Source organism: Leptopilina boulardi, unplaced genomic scaffold, assembly GCF_019393585.1.
Source record: "Leptopilina boulardi isolate dan_hultmark-lab unplaced genomic scaffold, ZJU_Lbou_2.1 LbouV2_132, whole genome shotgun sequence".
Lineage (NCBI taxonomy): Eukaryota > Metazoa > Arthropoda > Insecta > Hymenoptera > Figitidae > Leptopilina > Leptopilina boulardi.
In genome coordinates, this window is record NW_026137677.1 from 134,757 (window position 1) to 154,484 (window position 19,728).

General features: G+C 29.4%; 2 protein-coding genes across 5 annotated transcripts; one reads left to right on the forward strand and one right to left on the reverse strand.

Moving 5' to 3' along the window:
• Nucleotides 1–5,035: 5,035 nt before the first annotated feature.
• On the forward strand, nucleotides 5,036–6,475 carry LOC127291335 (uncharacterized). Its single transcript, XM_051320408.1, has 2 exons — nucleotides 5,036–5,316; nucleotides 5,718–6,475. Exon 2 carries the CDS (start codon nucleotides 5,718–5,720, stop codon nucleotides 6,183–6,185), a length of 468 nt encoding a protein of 155 aa, XP_051176365.1. The 5' UTR covers nucleotides 5,036–5,316; the 3' UTR covers nucleotides 6,186–6,475.
• A 1,106-nt stretch (nucleotides 6,476–7,581) lies between these two features.
• LOC127291352 (protein suppressor 2 of zeste-like) lies at nucleotides 7,582–19,422 on the reverse strand. Of its 4 annotated transcripts, none has more exons than XM_051320431.1 (7): nucleotides 18,281–18,376; nucleotides 17,505–17,652; nucleotides 14,629–14,719; nucleotides 14,432–14,535; nucleotides 13,934–14,325; nucleotides 10,567–13,799; nucleotides 7,582–8,249 (listed from the first exon to the last, which is right to left on the reverse strand). In XM_051320431.1, the coding sequence occupies exons 1-6, from the start codon at nucleotides 18,296–18,298 to the stop codon at nucleotides 10,650–10,652; spliced, it is 3,903 nt and encodes a 1,300-aa protein (XP_051176388.1). In that variant the 5' UTR covers nucleotides 18,299–18,376; the 3' UTR covers nucleotides 7,582–8,249; nucleotides 10,567–10,649. The 4 variants fall into 4 exon arrangements, with proteins under 4 accessions (XP_051176388.1, XP_051176387.1, XP_051176390.1 ...); XM_051320430.1 differs by having other exon boundaries at nucleotides 18,266–18,313; XM_051320433.1 differs by lacking the exon at nucleotides 18,281–18,376 and adding an exon at nucleotides 18,411–18,672 and having other exon boundaries at nucleotides 7,583–8,249.
• Nucleotides 19,423–19,728: the final 306 nt, after the last annotated feature.

A 19,728-nucleotide genomic window follows, 5' to 3' on the forward strand; every position in this document is an offset into this window, starting at 1 on the left:
TTGGTAGAATTTTAACATCACAACTTAAAAACTTGTCCTTGAAATAAATGAAAATTCATATGTAATTTTAAAAGGTTAGTTCATTCGTGTCAACAATGACAATGGACGTGGATAATGTAGAATATCCGAAATGTAAAATATTTGGGAAAAATCATTTAAATCACTTTTGCCAGAAAAGGAAAAATTTTTAAAGAATGATTAGAACATGCACTGTAAGGGAGAGTCCAGAACACGGGTTTCTGAACGTCGATGCGTTGATAGCGACGCGTCGGTCTTATGGGACATCAATGGGAGAGACAAAGACAGAATGATACGTCGACGTTCAGAAACCACTTATTCTGGACTCTCCCTAACCATAATTATATCTCCGTCATCTTTAGAATGTGAGATGAGCTTAAAAGCATGCATGCAGAAACATTTGTCCGGTCACACTTCAACGAAATCTAGTGAATGTTTAGTAACTTTCTAGTTACAACCGAAATTTTTGGAAAATTACTAGAAAGTTACTAAACATTCACTAGATTTCGTTGAAGTGTGACCAGTCTGCAAGCATGCATAGTGCATGCATGAGATAGTGTGACCGCTCCATAAGCCTTTAAATTCAATTTTAGGCAAGGATGGGTAAAAGTGCTTTTCTGGAGGTTTTCAATGTATAATACATAAATGACGTATTATACGTATAATACTGTAGAAAACCAGGTTTTTGACATTGTAGCCGCATCAATGGCAACATAACCTCTTTTTGTTATTTACTTTGTGGTTTATTGTTGGTAAATAAGTATTAATTAATAAATAAACTATTTAAATATTGGTCAACTGAGAACATTCCGTTAAATTAAATAATATTATCTTATTTGCTATAATTTCGTAAATATAAGCTGCGGCCCCCACCCGACTTTGTCCCCCTCTCCAAGGTTTTCTTAAAATAAGCAAACGAGTTGGCCGCGTTAAGTAGTGTTTTAAAATTCTCGGTAAAATTGAAACCTGAGAAGGTAAGAAAGAAAATTGCGGTAAATTACCGAAAAAAAGAGAATTTATGAGAATATTCATTTAAGTGATTGATAATTGCCTTTTTTAAATCTAAATATGTATTTTTATAGTATGTAAGTTATAAATAAACGACCAACATGTTATTAAATGAATAATTTGAACAATGAATATAATAGACTGTAAGGGTGCAGTCCCATGTAGCAGATTAGGAGAATAGATTTCAGCCAATCAAAAGTTAGTCTCTCGCGGCAAATTTTGCATTTCCGTTAGAGACTGTTTTTTTATTGGTCAACGTCTAATCTGCTAATCTGCTCCATGGGACTGCACCCTCATTTTCTCTGTGTTCTTACTGACAAGATGACAGTCGGGTATATATGCCTGCACTTTTATCATTGTCTAACATGTGCGTCGTCATGACAACATGTGTGTTAGACAAGGATAAAAGTGCAGGCATATAAATGTACCTGATTCAATATAATAATGTAATATTATATCAATATTAATATATTAATATATATATTATATATTGTAACAAAGATATTTTTCATTATAATAATAATTGTACAGTCAGGAACATATGTCTGTACTTTTATCCTCGTCATACACGTTGTCATGACAACGCACGTGTCAGACAAGGATAAAAGTACAAGTAAAAATTCTCATAAATTCTCAGAGAAAAAACGATCCGGTAATTTACCGGTAAATTACCGTAATCTTCTTTCTCTTCTTGACGTAATTTACTGTCTTTAGAACACTAGCGTTAAGTTTCGCTCGTTTACATATTTTAAGTTGGTTCTACAATAGGCGCGTCGGACGTGGACGTGAACGTGTACCTAATAAAGTCAGCTCTACAATGAACGTGTACGTGAACGCGACGTGTTGACGTCACCCATTTGATTAACATTGTGACGTCAGGACATCGCGTTCACGTACACGTTCATTGTAGAGCCGACTTAAGAGAGAGGGGTATAGATGTATATCTCCGTACCCCTCTCTCTCATTAGGTACACGTTCACGTCCACGTCCGACGCGCCTATTGTAGAACCAACTTTAGGCCCTTTCCAGAATGGAGCTAAACAATAATCAATCCAATAAGGGCAGGCCTGAATAAGGGGTTATGTTTTGCTGCACTCCGAGTGTTTATCAGACGCCATATTTAAAATGTAAATTACCCGAGTTTTTTTACAGTTTTCTACGTAAATTACTTATTTTACGTAAACAACGTCAACAACCTCGAGTTACACGTAACTGCACAACCCTGAGCTAAACGCAACGCAAACGCGACGCATCCCCATTTGCTTAAGGCCTAAGCAGAATAGATTCTTGAACGGGAACGCAATCGTGAACGGAAACGTAAGAATTGGTGAGAGAAGAATAAAGATATTTGCTATCCTTGTCTTACACATTCTTACGTTTCCGTTTACGATTGCGTTCCCGTTCAAGAATCTATTCTGCTTAGGCCTTTAGCATTGCGATGCGTCAAGAAGACTAGAATAAGGAAGTCTAACTGAGGTAGTGGGGGTATGGTAAGTATACGTGTGAAATTGGTAGTTGCAGTAGGCGGATTTTCGAGACGCCTACTTTTTCCTCAATTTTTAAATAACCGAATTTTTAATTAACATAATTTAAAATTACAAAAGTGTTAATAAACCGAATTTAAATATTTCAGAATTTTTAAAAAACCGAATTTTTATAGTTCCAAATTTTCAGTTTACACAATAAAAAAATAATCGAAATACCATTGGTTATAATTTTTATGTTCTCGAATATTAAAATTACAGAAAATGAAAAGAGCAGAAGTTTCACTTGACAGACTTTCTGTTCAACCTAATTGCGATCGGACAAAATTTTAAGAGAACAGAAATATCAGTTAACATAATTTCAATTTTGCAGAATTTTTAGTTAACATAATTTAAAATAAACAGAAATGTCATTTGACATAATTTTTATGTTCTCGAATTTTAACTTTTCCGAAAATAAAAATAACAGAAATTTAACTTGACAGACTTTCTATTCAACCTAATTGCGATTGGACAGAATTTTTAGATAACGGAAATATCAGTTAACATAATTTCAATTTTGCAGAATTTTTAGTTTACATAATTAAAAATAAACATAAATGTCATTTGTCATAATTTTTATGTTCTCGAATCTGAAATTAACCGAAAATAAAAACAGCAGAACTTTCATTTGATAGAATAAATCCATTGTTGATGATTGTTTAAACAATGAATACACAATGGATTTGGTATGTCAAGTGAAACTTCTGCTGTTTTCATTTTCGGTTAATCTGAGATTTGTGACCATAAAAATTCTGACAAATGGTGTTTCGGTTGTTTTTCAATTCTGTAAATTAAAAATTCGGCAAAATTAAAATTATGACAAATGATATTTCTGTTTTCTTAAATTTCTGTCCAATCACAATTCGGTTGAACAGAAAGTCTGTCAAGTTAAATTTCTGTTATTTTTATTTTCGGAAAAGTTAAAATTCGAGAACATAAAAATTATGTCAAATGACATTTCTGTTTATTTTAAATTATGTTAACTAAAAATTCTGCAAAATTGAAATTATGTTAACTGATATTTCTGTTCTCTTAAAATTTTGTCCAATCGCAATTAGGTTGAACAGAAAGTCTGTCAAGTGAAACTTCTGCTCTTTTCATTTTCTGTAATTTTAATATTCGAGAACATAAAAATTATAACCAATGGTATTTCGATTATTTTTTTATTGTGTAAACTGAAAATTTGGAACTATAAAAATTCGGTTTTTTAAAAATTCTGAAATATTTAAATTCGGTTTATTAACACTTTTGTAATTTTAAATTATGTTAATTAAAAATTCGGTTATTTAAAAATTGAGGAAAAAGTAGGCGTCTCGGATTTTCGAGAAAGGCAGAGTGTGTGGTAGACTTCTGCGCATACCAATACATACAAGTTTCAGTAATTCTTGACAAGGCAACAAAAATGTATATGTATTGGTGTGCGCAGAAGTCTACCGCACACTCTGCCTTTCGGCCTACCTCGAAAACCAATTCTTTACGTACCCCCACTACCTGAGTTAGACCTCCTTATTCTAGTCTTCTTGGTCTGCGTTTAGCTCCATTCTGGAGAGGGCCTTAGGCTGCAGTCCCATGGCAGCGTTTTGCGTTGCATTTTGTCACTAGACCCTGAGTGTAAACATAGCAAACATATATCTGCATCTCTTTTACACTCATGGTCTAGTGACAAAACGCAACGCAAAACGCTGCCATGGGACTGCAGCCTTAGGCTGGTTCCACAATGGGCTCGACGCAAGGTAAACGCAGCGTTGACGCTACGCATCCCTATTTGATTAGCATTGGGTTGCGTCTCGTCAACGCTGCGTTTACCTTGCGTCGAGCCCATTGTGGAACCAGCCTAACATTGTGACTTGTGAGGTCAGCACGTTTACGTTCACGTACACGTTTGCGCAGCCAATGTAGAATCACGCAAACGTGAACATGCTGACGTCACAATGTTATTCAAATGGGTGACGTCACACGTTCACGTACACGTTTGCGCAGCCAATGTAGAGTCAGCATTAAAGTTGGTTCTACAATAGGCGCATCGAACGTGGACGCGAACGTGTACCTAATGATAGAGAGGGGTATAGATGTATATCTCTGTACCCCTCTTTATTCAAATGGGTGACTTCACACGTTCACATTCACATACACGTTCGCGCAGCCAATGTAGTGTCAGCATAAGGAAACCTTGGAGTGGGGGGAATCGGATATGGCCGAAAGTATTCTGCGGATAAAGGCCAACGCAGAATAGGAATGTAACCGGAATCGCAAACGCAACCGGAAGAATGAGTTAGAGAATGATAGACATATTGTTTGTCCTTCTCTAACTCATTCTTCCGGTTGCGTTTGCGATTACGATTCCGGTTACGTTTCTATTCTGCTCAGGCCTTAAAGTCGGGTGGGAAAAAAGTAAAGTTTTTAAAGGTAAATATTTGAGAGAATTTAAATGTCGCGCGTTAATTTTTATATAGTTGGCATCACTACCTGTTACATAGTGAAGACAACTTCTCTCTTTACGTACCTATTATGCAGTTTAGCCAAAATTTCGAGTAACCAATTCAATTAGTCGAATTTGACTGTATTTTTTTAAATAATTTTTTTTTTATTAAAAATTAGAATTAGTTCCTTTTTACTATAGAGTAAGTCGAGAGAGATCGAAAATTCAAATATTTTTCAGAATTTTCTGCTAGATGTCGCTTATTAAAAGTTAGGTTAGTTCGCATTGTTTTGTCTTTGTGACAACATAATCAAAAGAAAAAACTTGACGAAAAATAATGAAAAAGTAAGTAAAATCATTATTTATTATTTTGACTAGTTCTGAAAAAAGATAATGAGTTCACGTTCCTCACTGGTGTTATATTATTTTATAGAATAATTTTGAATTTTTTGTCATAACCTCAAATTTATCTAAGAATTTTATTTATTTAAATATTAGTTCTGTCAATCTGTCTTCTAACATTAGAAAAGATGGTCTTGTCTTCTTTTACTTTCTATCGTGGAAAATGTTATTATTTTTATTAATTTTATGCTCTTTTTTAAAAGAAAATTAACTGATTCAAAAAAATTCTCGAATTTGGGTACTTTTCAATTATTTGCTTATTTGTTATATTTTATTTATATAATTTTGCATTATTATCTTATATATATTTAAATTCATTTCAGTTTTTCTATCTTTTTTTTTAGATGCCTAATCAATATAAAAGGAAAAGTGATAATATACGAGGCAACTGGAGTGAAGAATCACTAAAAACAGCCATAGACGCTGTCAAAATTAAGGGTATGTCGGTTTTAGCGGCTTCTAAAACATATGGAATTCCGAGGAAGACCTTAGAAAGGCGCATTAAGAATAATAATGATAAAAAAGGACCTTTAGGTCCGTCTTCTATTTTCGGAATAGAAAATGAGAGGAAACTAGCTTTGCATATTATAGAAATGCAAAAGAAAGGATTTTCTCTAACTAAAACTGATGTTCGAATAATCGCATATAGTTTTGCAGAGCATTTGAGTTTAAAGCATAGATTTAATAAGGAAGAGAGAAAAGCAGGCTACGATTGGTTGAACTTATTTTTGATCAGGAACAAAGATATAAAATTAAAAAAGTCAGGAAGGGTCTCCTTAGCTGAAGACAAAGCTGTGAACGAATTGGAATAAAAAAAAGTCAACTGAAAAAATAGTTGATATATGACATGAATTTGTCACCTTTGGCTTCATGAAAATTGCACTGAATTTATTGATAAATGAGAAGACATTAATCACTTTAAATTAAGAATTCTGATAAAGCAAAAAGCCAAAGAATGATTTTATCCCGGACGCCTATTACCAACTTCTCCGGACTGAACCTAATAATTAATTTTTTTAAACAAATTCTACATTTTAAGGGTTAAAATAAAAAAAATTGTTGAAATCTTTTCATGAATAAATAATACTTTGATTTTTAAAAATTCATGATTTTAAATATTAACATTTTGCAGAGTAGGTTTTTTTTTCTACTATACCCCATTATATAATTTTAATTTTTTCTTGTTAAATTTCTTTCAAACTGTTTTTATTATAAATTTGTTAATGATGTTTAGAGGCCTTTTACAGTATTTAAGTTTTTTTTTTATTTATTACAGATTTTGTTTTACTTACGTGTTTGTCTTATGTTTGTTATACTTATACTTATTTGAAAAGTGCATTGACTTACCTGATGAGGGCTAAATAGCCGAAACATGTAAAAACTGTAAAAGGCCTCTAAACATCATTAATTAATTTTTTCTTGCTACAACAAGTATAAAATTGTAAAAATGTCATCGTGTCCCTTATCCCTATTTACATTTTAAGATTTAAAAAAATTTTAATACAATTTTTTTATTATCTAATTTAAAATTTTTGTATAATGTATAAAATGTAATGTAAGAAAGTGGTAAGTATTTTTATAACCCTAAATGCGAAATATAAAGAATTTTCCACGTGTCCACGTACATATATTTACCGATTTTTCAACTGGGATAGTAATTAAATGTTTTTAAACTATGAAGTACGATGTTAATTTGATAATATGTTAGCATAGAGAAGTGTCAAAATTAATTAAAAAATCAATAAAATAATATTTTAATAATTATATAAAAAAAACGTACATCTTCTTTTTGTCATCGTGACCTTAAGTTTATTTTAAAGGAGAACATTTTTAAAATGTAAGTAACGCATAAAAACATTTTCTAGCTTATGCATATTATTTGTGTAAATGTGCAATAGAAACTAAATTGAAGTTTTCGAGTAATATCAAAATTAAAAATTAATTAAGATTTATTAATTTATATTAATTAATAATAATATTAATTATTTCTAAATATTATATTTACAAATCATCTTAATTAATTAAAATTAAAAATTTGTCTTTATTATTTTTGTCATCGTGTCCCGTCAGACATATTTTTTTTTAAACAGTGAAGTCAGTCGTTATTAAAATAATAGAAAGAACGTTTTTTTTTTTGTTTTGTATAGTTTTTTTATATGGAAATTATTTAAATATGTGATTACTAGAAAAATTTTTATTGAGCAGAGAAGTGTTAGTCTCATATTGACGATTTTTTGATTTTTACCCTTAAATATATAGTAAAATAATAGGAATATGTATAAAGAAATAAATAACGCTATTTTTTTTTTATTTCAAATGAATGTATTTCGATTCTACTGTATAATTTCAAAAAGTGAAATTGCAACTAAATCAGTACATCTATGAGATTTGTTAGGCCAAAATTGAAAACTCAAAATTGGATTAGTGGATTACCTTAATTATTAAATATATACAACTTATAAAGGAGTAAATATAATACAAATACATGTAGGCGTCATAACAATTGTACGCCTTTTACACAATAAAAGTTTAACAGAATATAAAGTAAAAAATAACATTAATACCACTGTAACATTTAAGTTAACATAGCTCCCAAAACAGATCATATTATAATACGGAAATATTTTTAGTACATATATAATAGTCCACATTTCAGTAAATTAAATTTATAGCATTGACTCTTAAGTACTTCTTTAAAGAGTGTAATTGTTTATAACAGTTATTTTTCAAAAAATATACAACTGTTATTTGTGATTTGTTTTCTTTGAGACTTTGTAAAAAATCGCACTTTTATTATAATATGGTGAGGCTATAAGAATACTGCAAGACATTTATTCACTTTACGTCGACGAATAAGAGGGGAAATTGACCTCTTTCTAATTAAAAAAAAAAAAAAAAAAAAATTAAAAAAAACTTATTTTATTCTCTTTTCTTCATTAACTTGTTTGCAATGTAAAACATTTTGTATCAAGTTTCGCGAGTCAATTAAAATGAATTGATTACAAGAAGGTACACTAAAGAAGAATTTACAATTTATAAAATTATTATTAATGACTGCCAGTTGAAAAATTTCACCCCACTTTTTTTTTTCTTTATTTATAATTAAATACTTTGCGAACAAGTTAATACAGTAACACTGGTGTCGTTTCAAAGATTCTTAAAGTAATTATAACAATTATTTTATTATACCCTTGGTTGTGTTAAAAAATATATACGTATCATAGGTAGAATACGTTCTCAAGAAATATTCTTAGTTGAAATTTCGTGAAATTAATGTTTTTTTTTATGTACAATAATGATTGTGAAAAATTCTTTGTATTAAAGTTATGAAAAAAAAGTGTCAATATTTGTGCTTATGTAATTCTTAATTTCATCAATATTGTTTATATCTTGAGCACTATTTCATAACTTTGTTAAATTGATTTTAAATTAATTTTTAGAAAAACATATATATATATATATAACACATTCTATTTTATGAAAATAGAAATTAAATTTAAAAAAAAAAATGTTTATATGTACCAAATAAAATTAAGTGACTTAATTAAGACAGGATTATGCATTTTTGTAAACAATAATTTAAAACAATTCCTGCATTGAAGTAACATTATAATATAGATAAAAACGACAAAAATGATTTTCTTAGTCATATGTATATATGATTAAGAACAATTATGCTTAACAGTAATGTTCCTATCCCATTAATTTGGTACATAATATTTCATCACGGTGTATTGTAATTAACTTCAAATTAATGGTGTTTGCATTTTTAGAAAATTGATAAAAAATGTTCGCGAGTCAAAATTTCTCTCAATAACAAAATTGATTACTTTTAATTTCTTATATAAATCTTGGTAAAATTCGATTTTTAAAGAAATCTACCTTAAACTTTGATGCTCGGTAACTTCGAAAATTGTTGAAAAATGTTTTTCATAAAGATTTATTTTTTATAATATATTTTTACCAAGTTTCATAAAAATTAAAAGACCTCTATTCAATTTGTGTATTTTTTTTTTGAAAAATTTTGATCCTTTTGTTATTATAATTATTATTATTATTTTAGGCTAAATATAAGAAAATTAATCTGATTGAATTTTTTTTTTTTTTTAAACTCAGTAACATTTAATTATTGTAAAATAATTTTGCTTTCATTATCTCAGATAAAATTTGAATAAAAATAAATAATAATAATAAAAATAAAACCGAAGCACATAAAATTTTCGTACAAAACGAAACAAATTTATTGGTTTTATATAAATGTTAACAAGCAACATTTTAATTAAAAATTTTATCCTTTAGATTTTGTTGTTGTAATTTTTCATTTTTAAGAAATAAATTTGTTACACTTAAAAATGTAATAAATAGATATATAAAAAAATCAATAAAATTCACTGAATATCAGAGAAAAATTTGATTTTACATTAAAACTAACACTATATATAAATTTAATATAACTTAAATTTAGAAAAATTTGGATACAGTCTATTTTTTTGTTTATTACATTTTTACGTGTAACAATTTTAAAAATATTTAAAATGTATTAGTCAATTAGTCACATTTTTTTAAAGTCGAAAAAACTATATTTATAAAATTTAATTCAAATAATCAATTATATTTGACTATCATTAAATAAATTTCATTTGTTAATAGTCAAATAACCAATTATTTGAATTAAATACACTAGAAAAAAATTTATTTGATTCAAATAATCGGTTACTTGACTATTATCAAATAAATATTTAATTTAAATAATTAATATTTGTGTCAATTAAATTAATTAAATGATAATAATCAAGTAACCCATTATTTGAATCAAATAAATTTTCTTTTTCAGTGTAAATATTATTTTTTTCATTGTATATTTTATAAATAAAAAAATAAAAAACAAAATATAAAAATATGCAAAATATTATGCTAATATTTATGCGAATAAAAAAAATAAATAAAAAAAAAGTATATACACATAAAAATTATAACGTTAATAAATTATTTATCATCAATTATCAAGAAAATAAATAATTTATTTAATAATTATTTTTCAATAATTAAATATTTAAAACTATTTTCTTTAAATATTTCAAAAAAAATATTTTCATTTTCCAAATTATCGATATTTTTGATTTAAAATAATTATATTATTTTCAGCCTAAAATAATAAACGAAAAAAAATAAAAAAAAAATTGTAAAAATTACCTTTAGATATGAAGTCAATATTGTAATCCGTATGAAAATTCACATTTCAAATATTGTGTTTGTAAAATTAATTTCTTTCCAATTCAATCAGTTACTTCAACATTAGTTTTCGGTAAAATATCTTTTACACATTTTGTTGTGATAATTTCCTTTGTTTCTTTTGACTGATTTTTTTTCTCCCCTTGATCATCAGTTTGCATTGATGTTAAACTTTTCAATAAATTTCCTAAATGCTTCGCAGCAATTGGATTATTGGCCCATTCATTCGATGGAAATGCAGCCAATAATCTTTTTTGGAAGACCTCAGATGTCATTTGTTTAACATCAACTTTAATATTGTTCTCAATTTTTTTCTCATTATTACCATCATTATCATCATCATCATCATCATTATTAGTAGTCGTGTCACCAACTTTGTCATTTTTTTCCTCGGAAATTATTTCTTTTTCAGTTGTTACGGAATCTTTAGAAATTTCCTTAATTTTCTCATCTTTCGATGATGGTGCTTGATCATCAATTGGTGTTGTTACTATCGCCGCTGTTGTTGTTGTCGTTGTTGTTGTTGGTGTTACACTAGAATTTGAATTTTCATTTACAATTGAACTTGAATCGGGACTCTCAGGTGATTTAGTGCTTGTAACAATAACTTCGGATTTATTAGAAGATATTGATCCCGATGATACTTCATCTGTATGGGAAGAATTAATACTGTTGTTAATAACTGGATTCGGTGGTGGCGATGGAGAAACTGTTGAACTAACTCTTGGACTTGCCGCTTCTTGTGAATTTGAATCAATACACGATGATGTACTGGCCGCCTCTTGTTTTGAATTTGACGTTATTGGACTAGATTGTTTTAATTTTTCAATTTTCTCCTGTGTTTCTTTTGTAAGAGATGAATTTTGAATGTTATCTTCTTTTGTTTTAATTTTTGTCAATTCGGTAGTTTGTGTATTGGTAAATGTAATTGGACGTAAAGGTGGCGATTGCTTAACTATAGGAACTGCTAATGAGGCAAAGGAAGACCTTGCGGGTTTTAATGGAGCGCATTGTGCTGCCAAATGACTTTTATTAGGACCATTGGAAGTTGTACTTTCCGGTTGTTGTGGAAGTCGAAGTCGATTATCCATTTGAAATTGTTGAAGATTTGGCGCTTGACTCAGAGCATATAAACTTTGTAGACTTGGAAAAACAGAGGAAATATTATTATTGGTAGTGGTAGTGGTGTTACGATTGTTACTATTGTGTGAAAAACATGAGGGTGCATAAACAGGACCACGCGATGGTGGTGTTTGTGGATAATCACTAACGCGATGAACTGCGGGTGTTAATGAACCAGGTGGTGCACGATAATATTTTTGTCCACCTGTTAATGTTACAACTTGATGACTAGATGCCGTTGGAAGAATTGGTGATTTACTTTTAAATTTTGACACTGGTTGAGGAATTCTTAATGGATGAATATCCAATTTTCTTGTACCGCTTAAATCTAAAATATCGTCCTTCTTTCGTTTTACCGGTTGACTACGTTCTAAAATTGGTTGTTGTTTCATTTTTTGTCGACTCGATGCAACTGGCATTCGAATTTGACCTGTTTTTAATGCTTTCAATACACGTGGATCAACTGAACGATCGTTTAATGTAATACTGGGATTAACTTTGCCGGAAAGTATTGTTTGATTGTCCTTGAGATTATTGACATCTGTGGAGGATGATGATGCTGAAGATGATGATGTATTGTGATTTGGTGATTTTGGTGCTGTTAGAGTGATACTTAGACTAGCAGGAATGTTTAAACCACAACCATCAAGTAAATTTCTTGTATTATCGGAAATTGCTGTTGTTGTTGTTGTTGTTGTTGCGGGAGGTTTAATTGGAATTATATTTGATTGTGTATTATCTTTTATTGCAACTCGTTTTGAATAGACATTGTCTTGTTGTTTTTTGGCAATTTTCACTGGTGTTGGATTTGTTTTTTTACGTATTTGTCCCTGTAGATGTGGTCGTTTTCTACCCATTTCAAAAATTGGTAAACCCGGTGGACATTTTCGTTTAACAGCACCGGCTGGAAGTGTTGGCGGTTCACTTGGAAATGCATAGACATCGATTTTTGATTCATTTGTATCTAAATCTTTTACAATTCCATTGAGAAATCGTTTTGATGTTTCGGTTTTCAATGATGATGATGATGATGATGGTGGTGATAATTTTTCGGTATTCTTATTTTTTATCGAATAAATTGTATTACTATCATTCTGATTATTTTTCTTGTTCTCTTGTTTCTCGGGACTCTTTATTATGGTGTTGTCAATAATTTTTACTGTTTTATTTGAATTTTTATCATCGTTCCATGGTTGTTTGGCAGTTAGACGAAAACCGTGAAGAAATTCTTTTTTATCAGATTGTTCTGTAATTTTTTTATTTCTATCAATTTCTTCATTAATATCTTTCACTTTATTTTCTATTTTATCAATAAATGTCACTTTACGTTTATGCTTTTCTTGTTTTTCAATTAAATCTGCCTTTTGTCGATTTTTTTCGTGTGATTTTAAAATTTTTTCCGTCTGTCCATTTCTCATTAGAACATTGCTGACAATTTTTGGTTTTGATGACGATAATCCACTACCGGGTGAACATTGTTTTAATGTTATTTTCACTCCATTTGAATTTGGTCCATCGCCAATGCTTACAACGCTAAATTCTGGACTTGGAGTTTTCTTTTCGTTTACATTGCCAACAGTACGTGATGATTCAGGTGATGTTTGATTATTTGACGTTCTTAATACTTCGTAACGTCCTTCGGAATTTTTCAAAATTTTTATAGGACTTTTAATTTGTTTTGTTTCATCGTCAATTGATGATGTTTGATTATTATGATGGTGATGATGATGATGATTATTATGATGATGATTATTCACTTTAACTGCTTTGGCACTTTCTTTCGAAATGGGAGATGATGGAAGTTTTTTATCAACTTTAACACTGGTATTTGTAGAATTTGTCACTGTTAACTGATTCTTGATTTGATCATTTTTCTTTGACACTTTATTTACTTTAAGGGATTCTTCTTTTTCAATTTGTACTTGATTTTCGTCACTTTCATTTTTATTATTCCCATTATCAACTGCTGATAAACTTGCACCAACACCGGGAGTTGATGGCCTATCATTTATTGGGGCTTCCAATCGTTGTTCCTCTTGCATTATTCGATAGAAAAATCTCAACGGTGCATTCTAAAAAGAAAATTGTTTTAAATTAAAAAAAAATTCAAAAACGATTTCAAGCTCCGCTGGACATTCAATATTATTATTATAAAAATAATTGAAATTATGAAAACTAGAAAGATTAAAAAAAGAAAATTACTTACTCGTTTCCAAGCATAAATGTATGCAACGTCCATTAGAGTCCAATGTTCGGGAAGTGGTGCACGCCTGTGACAAATCTCAATGCAATATCGAGTAACGTCAACACTATATTTAAGAGCCAAAAATTTCTTCAAATGTGCAATTGTCACTAAAGCTGGACACTGCAAATACCTTCGACTGCAATCATGAGTAATTGCATCTTCATTTTTATTATTTGACTGGGTATTATTTGTATTTGACTGTATTGTGTCAGCGTCATTGGTACTCAAAATTAATGCTAAAGGATCTGCACCAGGTGGAAGATATTCCAAGCTTAAACTTATTGCATCTTCTGGTACAAAAATCAGTCTTCCACTAACATCTTCACCTCGTTGTTCTGGTGTTGCAGAATCGGCTATTAATGTGATAAAATCAAAATTTTGTAAATAAATTCCCAAACTATTATTTAAATTATATTATATATCAAAAGACAGAAATTAAAGAAAGAAAATTTTATTTACCATGTTCTGGATGTTTTTTGTAAAATTCTCTTCGTTTTCTCATTTCTTTATGATAAAGTCCTGGTACGAGTTTGTATACAATATCTTGTAAAGCTTTATCAGCTCTGCGAAAAAAAAAAATAGAATTCATTAGTTTACTGTGTATCTATTTTACAAGAATAATTATTTCAATAGTTATATTATTTATTTATACTCACTTAATGTTAGGCTTAGCTTTATTTAATAAATGTAAACAGGAAGGACATTGTGCTTTTGATCGAAGATGTTTTAGAATACAACTTCGACAGACTGGAAAAAAAAATTTTTTATTTAGGATCAAGTACGTGTAATATGATTAAACAAATTTTTATACTTAATTTAAAACTTAAAAAATAAACAATTTATTCTTGGTCAAAAATCAAAAACAAATTCATGTAAAATTTTCGTTTGAAATTTTCAAAATTTTGATTCAATCTTAAAATTCACGAATTTGGTGTAAAAAATATTTAAAGTGTGGAAAAATTTAGTTATAACAATATTTATATACGCGATGGACTAACTTTTTATAAAGGATTTTAGGAGAAAAGTGTAAAAAAAAAACAGAAAGTTCAGAATATGACGGATGTTATTGAACTTCTAAACATTCAAATAAATGAAATTATTCTTTTGGGGTATTTAAATTTTTTTTTCTAAATTATTATAAAATTACTAAACATGAATATTAATGTATTTTTGAATACAGAAAGCAACATTTTGTAATAAAATTTGAAATTAAAAAAGAAGTTAATAAATTGTTCGTTCATTTGAACGTTCAAAAACTTCAGGTACATTATGAAGGGGCTATTCTGATACAACATTAAAGTAATTATGTGAAACTTCATTTCATAATAATTGAAAAAGATTTCTATGCTTCATTCTTATTTTTGTATCTGAAAATTAAAATTAAGTCAATTAATTACGTTATATGCGAGGAATACAACTTAACTTCAAAAAGTAACTTTTTTATGTTAATATAATTAATATTTATATGTTTTTTTAAATTAATTTAAAACCTATTTGATATAAAGTGGCTTAAAAAGTTATTTTAACCAATATTAAATCGTTTAATATTAAATTGTTCTCTACAGTAACTATACAGTAAAAAGTTTAGATGTAGCTTAATAATAAAAAACAAATATTTTATTTTGTTAACACAAAAAAATTTTATACCAGAATAGCCCCAAACGGTAGGTCTTTTATGATACAAACGTACTCCCTAAATCTGAATCAGTTAAAAATAGTTAATTTTTAGTAAAATCTTGACTAACTTTTTGCTTCAGCAATTAGTAAAAAAATAACTAACTTTCAATGGAAAAATGACTGAAAATATAGTCAAAACTAATTGTAATAGTTGGCAATAATTTTAGTTATTTTAACATAACCTAAAAGTGAATTTAATAATAGTTATTTTTCTACTAAAATATTAGTAGAAATAGTATTATTTGAATCAGAAACTAATTTTTTGCTATTAAATTAGTTATTTTTTACTAATAAAAATTTATAGAGAATATAGAGGTAAACGGTACAGTCGTTATCCCCCTTACAGTGATCCCGATAAGAAGACTTTCATTAAAAAGTATTGGAATTATTCAATTCCAAACAATTTCTTTTTTGTCCAATTTTTTTTAATTCCCCAAGAAGGTATCAAAAAAAAAAAAAAAAAAAAAAAAAAAAATTTCAATTCCTCTCTATGGCAGATGTAATTGAAACATAACCTCGATTTCGACTTGATTAATATTTTAGTAAAAAAAATTTTCTCACAATTTGGGAATTAAAGTTATATATGAACAAAAAGGAAATTCAAAAGGATTTTAATTCTTAAGTTGATATGATGATGGGATGAAATTTTCTGAATACTTTTTAATACAAGCCTTCTTACTGCGGGATTGTCCACATTACCATAATTTCAAAAATATTTAAAAAATACTCTTATAATATTTTGTTTTATGTACGAATCTAAATTTTATACATATTTTTTTTTGTTTATGGTGAAAAAAGAAAGACATCATTCGATACTTTAATAATAAAATCACGAAGTAGTATAAGGAGCCCCCACTGCATAGGCAATTTCAGGAAAAACATGTTCTGAGTTTTCCGACTGCCTTTCAATTTGGTAGGATAGCGATACTAGCGCGATTACCGGGAAAATTGTTGCAACTCAACTGGATAATGGCGGAAATGTATGTTTGTGACAGATTTGTCGTCTGCACTCGACTCTTCACGAGCAGATACGAATCATCACGAAACATACATTTCCGCCATTATCCAGTTGAGTTGCAACAATTTTCCCGGTAATCGCGCTAGTATCGCTATCCTACCAAATTGAAAGGCAGTCGGGAAACTCGGTACATATTCATTTTGCATAGTGGGGACTCCTTATACTACTTCGTGAATAAAATATTAGCATTTTTTTTTTTTCGAAAACATTGCCAATAACCTCAAATTCTAACGTTAGTACATAACTCAATGTATTTTCGCATTATTATTGATTTGTATTATATCTAACAAAATATTATTCCATTTTTAAATTTATCAAAGTACTACGTAATCATATATTTCAAGATTACAATGTTGGCACTGCGGTCTAATTATGTTTTTCTTTCTTGTAATTCGATTACTTTTGTAACATTATTATTCAGGTACCTATGTACTCAAAGGTTACATCCCGTTTACAATTTCTAAATAAATGAATTTTATGATAATTATGGAATTATTTATATTATATAATTTATATATATATATATTATTATTTATATTATTGCATTAAATAATATAAATATCTCTTTTAAAAAATGTATTTTATTTATTTCTAGTTAGTATTACCAACTTAAAATCGAAGCAAAAAAAAAAAAACTTCGTTCAAATGGTATGTTTTATAAATGTCATCCGAAATGGTATGTTTTATACGGCTTTCATGAGTTGGTATGTTTTAAAACAATTTTCTGAAATGGTATGATTTTCCACTAACCCGACGAAGTATAGAATATAAAATTTGTTTTTTTGTGATCTTTGTAATTTAAATAATAATAATAATTATTATTATTGATATACTTACAAGAATGTAAACATTCAACAACAGTTGTTGCATCTATTAGATATCCTCGACATAATGGGCAAATCAAATAGGGATTAACTTCCCTAAGATATGTTCTCTTACTCATTCCCGTCATTTTGGCAGTTAATTTTTGTCTCATAAGACAAATCTGAAAAAGATACATTTTTTTTTTGATTAGATTTATATTGATTATAATTTTTAAATTAAAAAAACAAAATCACATTTTTTTTCCTCTCTTCTAAAAATTAATAAGTCGGTAAAGTAGATAGTTTTCACAAAATGTAACTTGAAAACTAATTCTAGCTTTTTTCATAACACCCCTCTCCTAAACCCCTCTTAAGTTATTTATAATTCACGTGGATAATTGCAAAATCACTTCCCTTTAAAGTACAATCGCAAATATACATATTTATTTTTAAATGTTCTACTTTTCGCTGTGTCGATAAGTCACAATGTCGTTTATTAAAGAAAAAAGAAAAAAAAAAAAAACGGTCACTACATGTAATTCTGCAATATTTCTTTGAATAGATTTAAACTTTGACATTTTGGACTTGTTATATAAATACGTGAATGGATTATTTAAAAAAAAACACAACTTTTTTAAAAGAGAAATTAAAATTTTAACATTACTAGAGCAATAAAGTACAATATTGTAGTATTTAAGATTTCTATAAATTTTCTCTAGAACCACTTTTTCTTGTATTTATACGAAAAAATTATTGAAATATTTTTTTTTGTACATTAAAACAGAATAATACTACTCTTCTTAAAAATACCAAGAAGGAAACCTGCATCCGCGTCTCATAATCGTTTCCGTTTTTGAAGGGCTCACCCCACCTTTCATGGATTATATAGCATGTGGTAGTTTTCACCACTGATGCAACGATGTGTTACAATTCAACTTACTTCCGCATGTTGAGTTGCTTTTTCGTATACCGCGCATCAAATTTTATCAAAAATTAAAGAAAAAAAAAAAAAATTATATTTCACTGTATATTTAGGAATGATTTTCTTTTTTAAAGGGCATGTACGGGTTCGTTATAAAGAAAAAATTGGGCAAAACTAAAATTTGGAAAGAAATACTTCCATTTAAGAGAATATCGTAACACCCGGCTTTTTCGCACACCCTAACGAATTTAGAATCATTTTCCTATCCGAGATATTGCACCGTGCGTTTGATACGTCGTCGTCGTCCCCCCACCCTTTTTTTTTGCATGTATGAGTAACAGAGACATGTATAACTCACCTATGTGAAGGCGGGTTAACCTCTGTACGCATGAGCCTACGTACGGAGGCCTAATGTTATTCCCTCTGGCAGTAGAGCATTTTACTCTTGGCTTTATCTCAGCCGGCTCTCTCTCTATCTCTATATACACCTCTGTGTTACAAGTACAAAAACTGCTACAGGATAGTCACACACACACACCGTGTACACTATATTACAGTCTCGACAGACTGATCCTCTTTGTGTGCGCCGACCTCGCTCCAGACATCGACATAGCCGGGCGGCCTGCAGTAGAACGCCTCTCTTGCCTTGGCCAGCAAGTCGCAAATTTACCCGATTGTCGACTTTTTCCCCCCTCTCTCTCTCTCTCTCTCACTTTCGTTACATCTATATGCTACTTTTCTAAAAATTCACTCATTTTTTCACTATAATTCCACTATAGTCACTCAATATCACGAGAAAAAAAAAACACAATTCCCTAATCAAAAACTTATCTAATTATATAGTTTTTTATGGGCAAAGCACACCACAGAAAATCCAAGGAGAGAAGCGAGACTGATGGCGCCGTTTGTAAGAGCGCGGTATTCCGTTGTACTAGAAAATCAGCTAAGGCGTCTTTAAAATACAACGTGAAATACGAACGATATAAACCCACTCTTCACAAAGTGTAAAGCTGAACTGAACTACTGAAACCGAACTCCAAATGGAACGAGAACCTCCCTCCCATAACCATATAACCTCTCCTCTTGCCCCTTCTTTTATCCCCTTCTCAACAGTGTATTCGTATTGCTCTCTCTCTCTCTCTCTCTCTGCCAGCGTACTTTTCTCCCCTCCCCCCGTTCACCCCTCTTTCAAAGCAATCTTCCCCTATATGTCATTCCCCTACTCTCCCACCCTCTTTCTCTTCATCTCTCCCCCCTCCCCAACACACCCCTGTAACGTACAACTCGAACGAACTTTTACCCCACCTTGTTTCTATATATCTTTTTCTCGATCCCT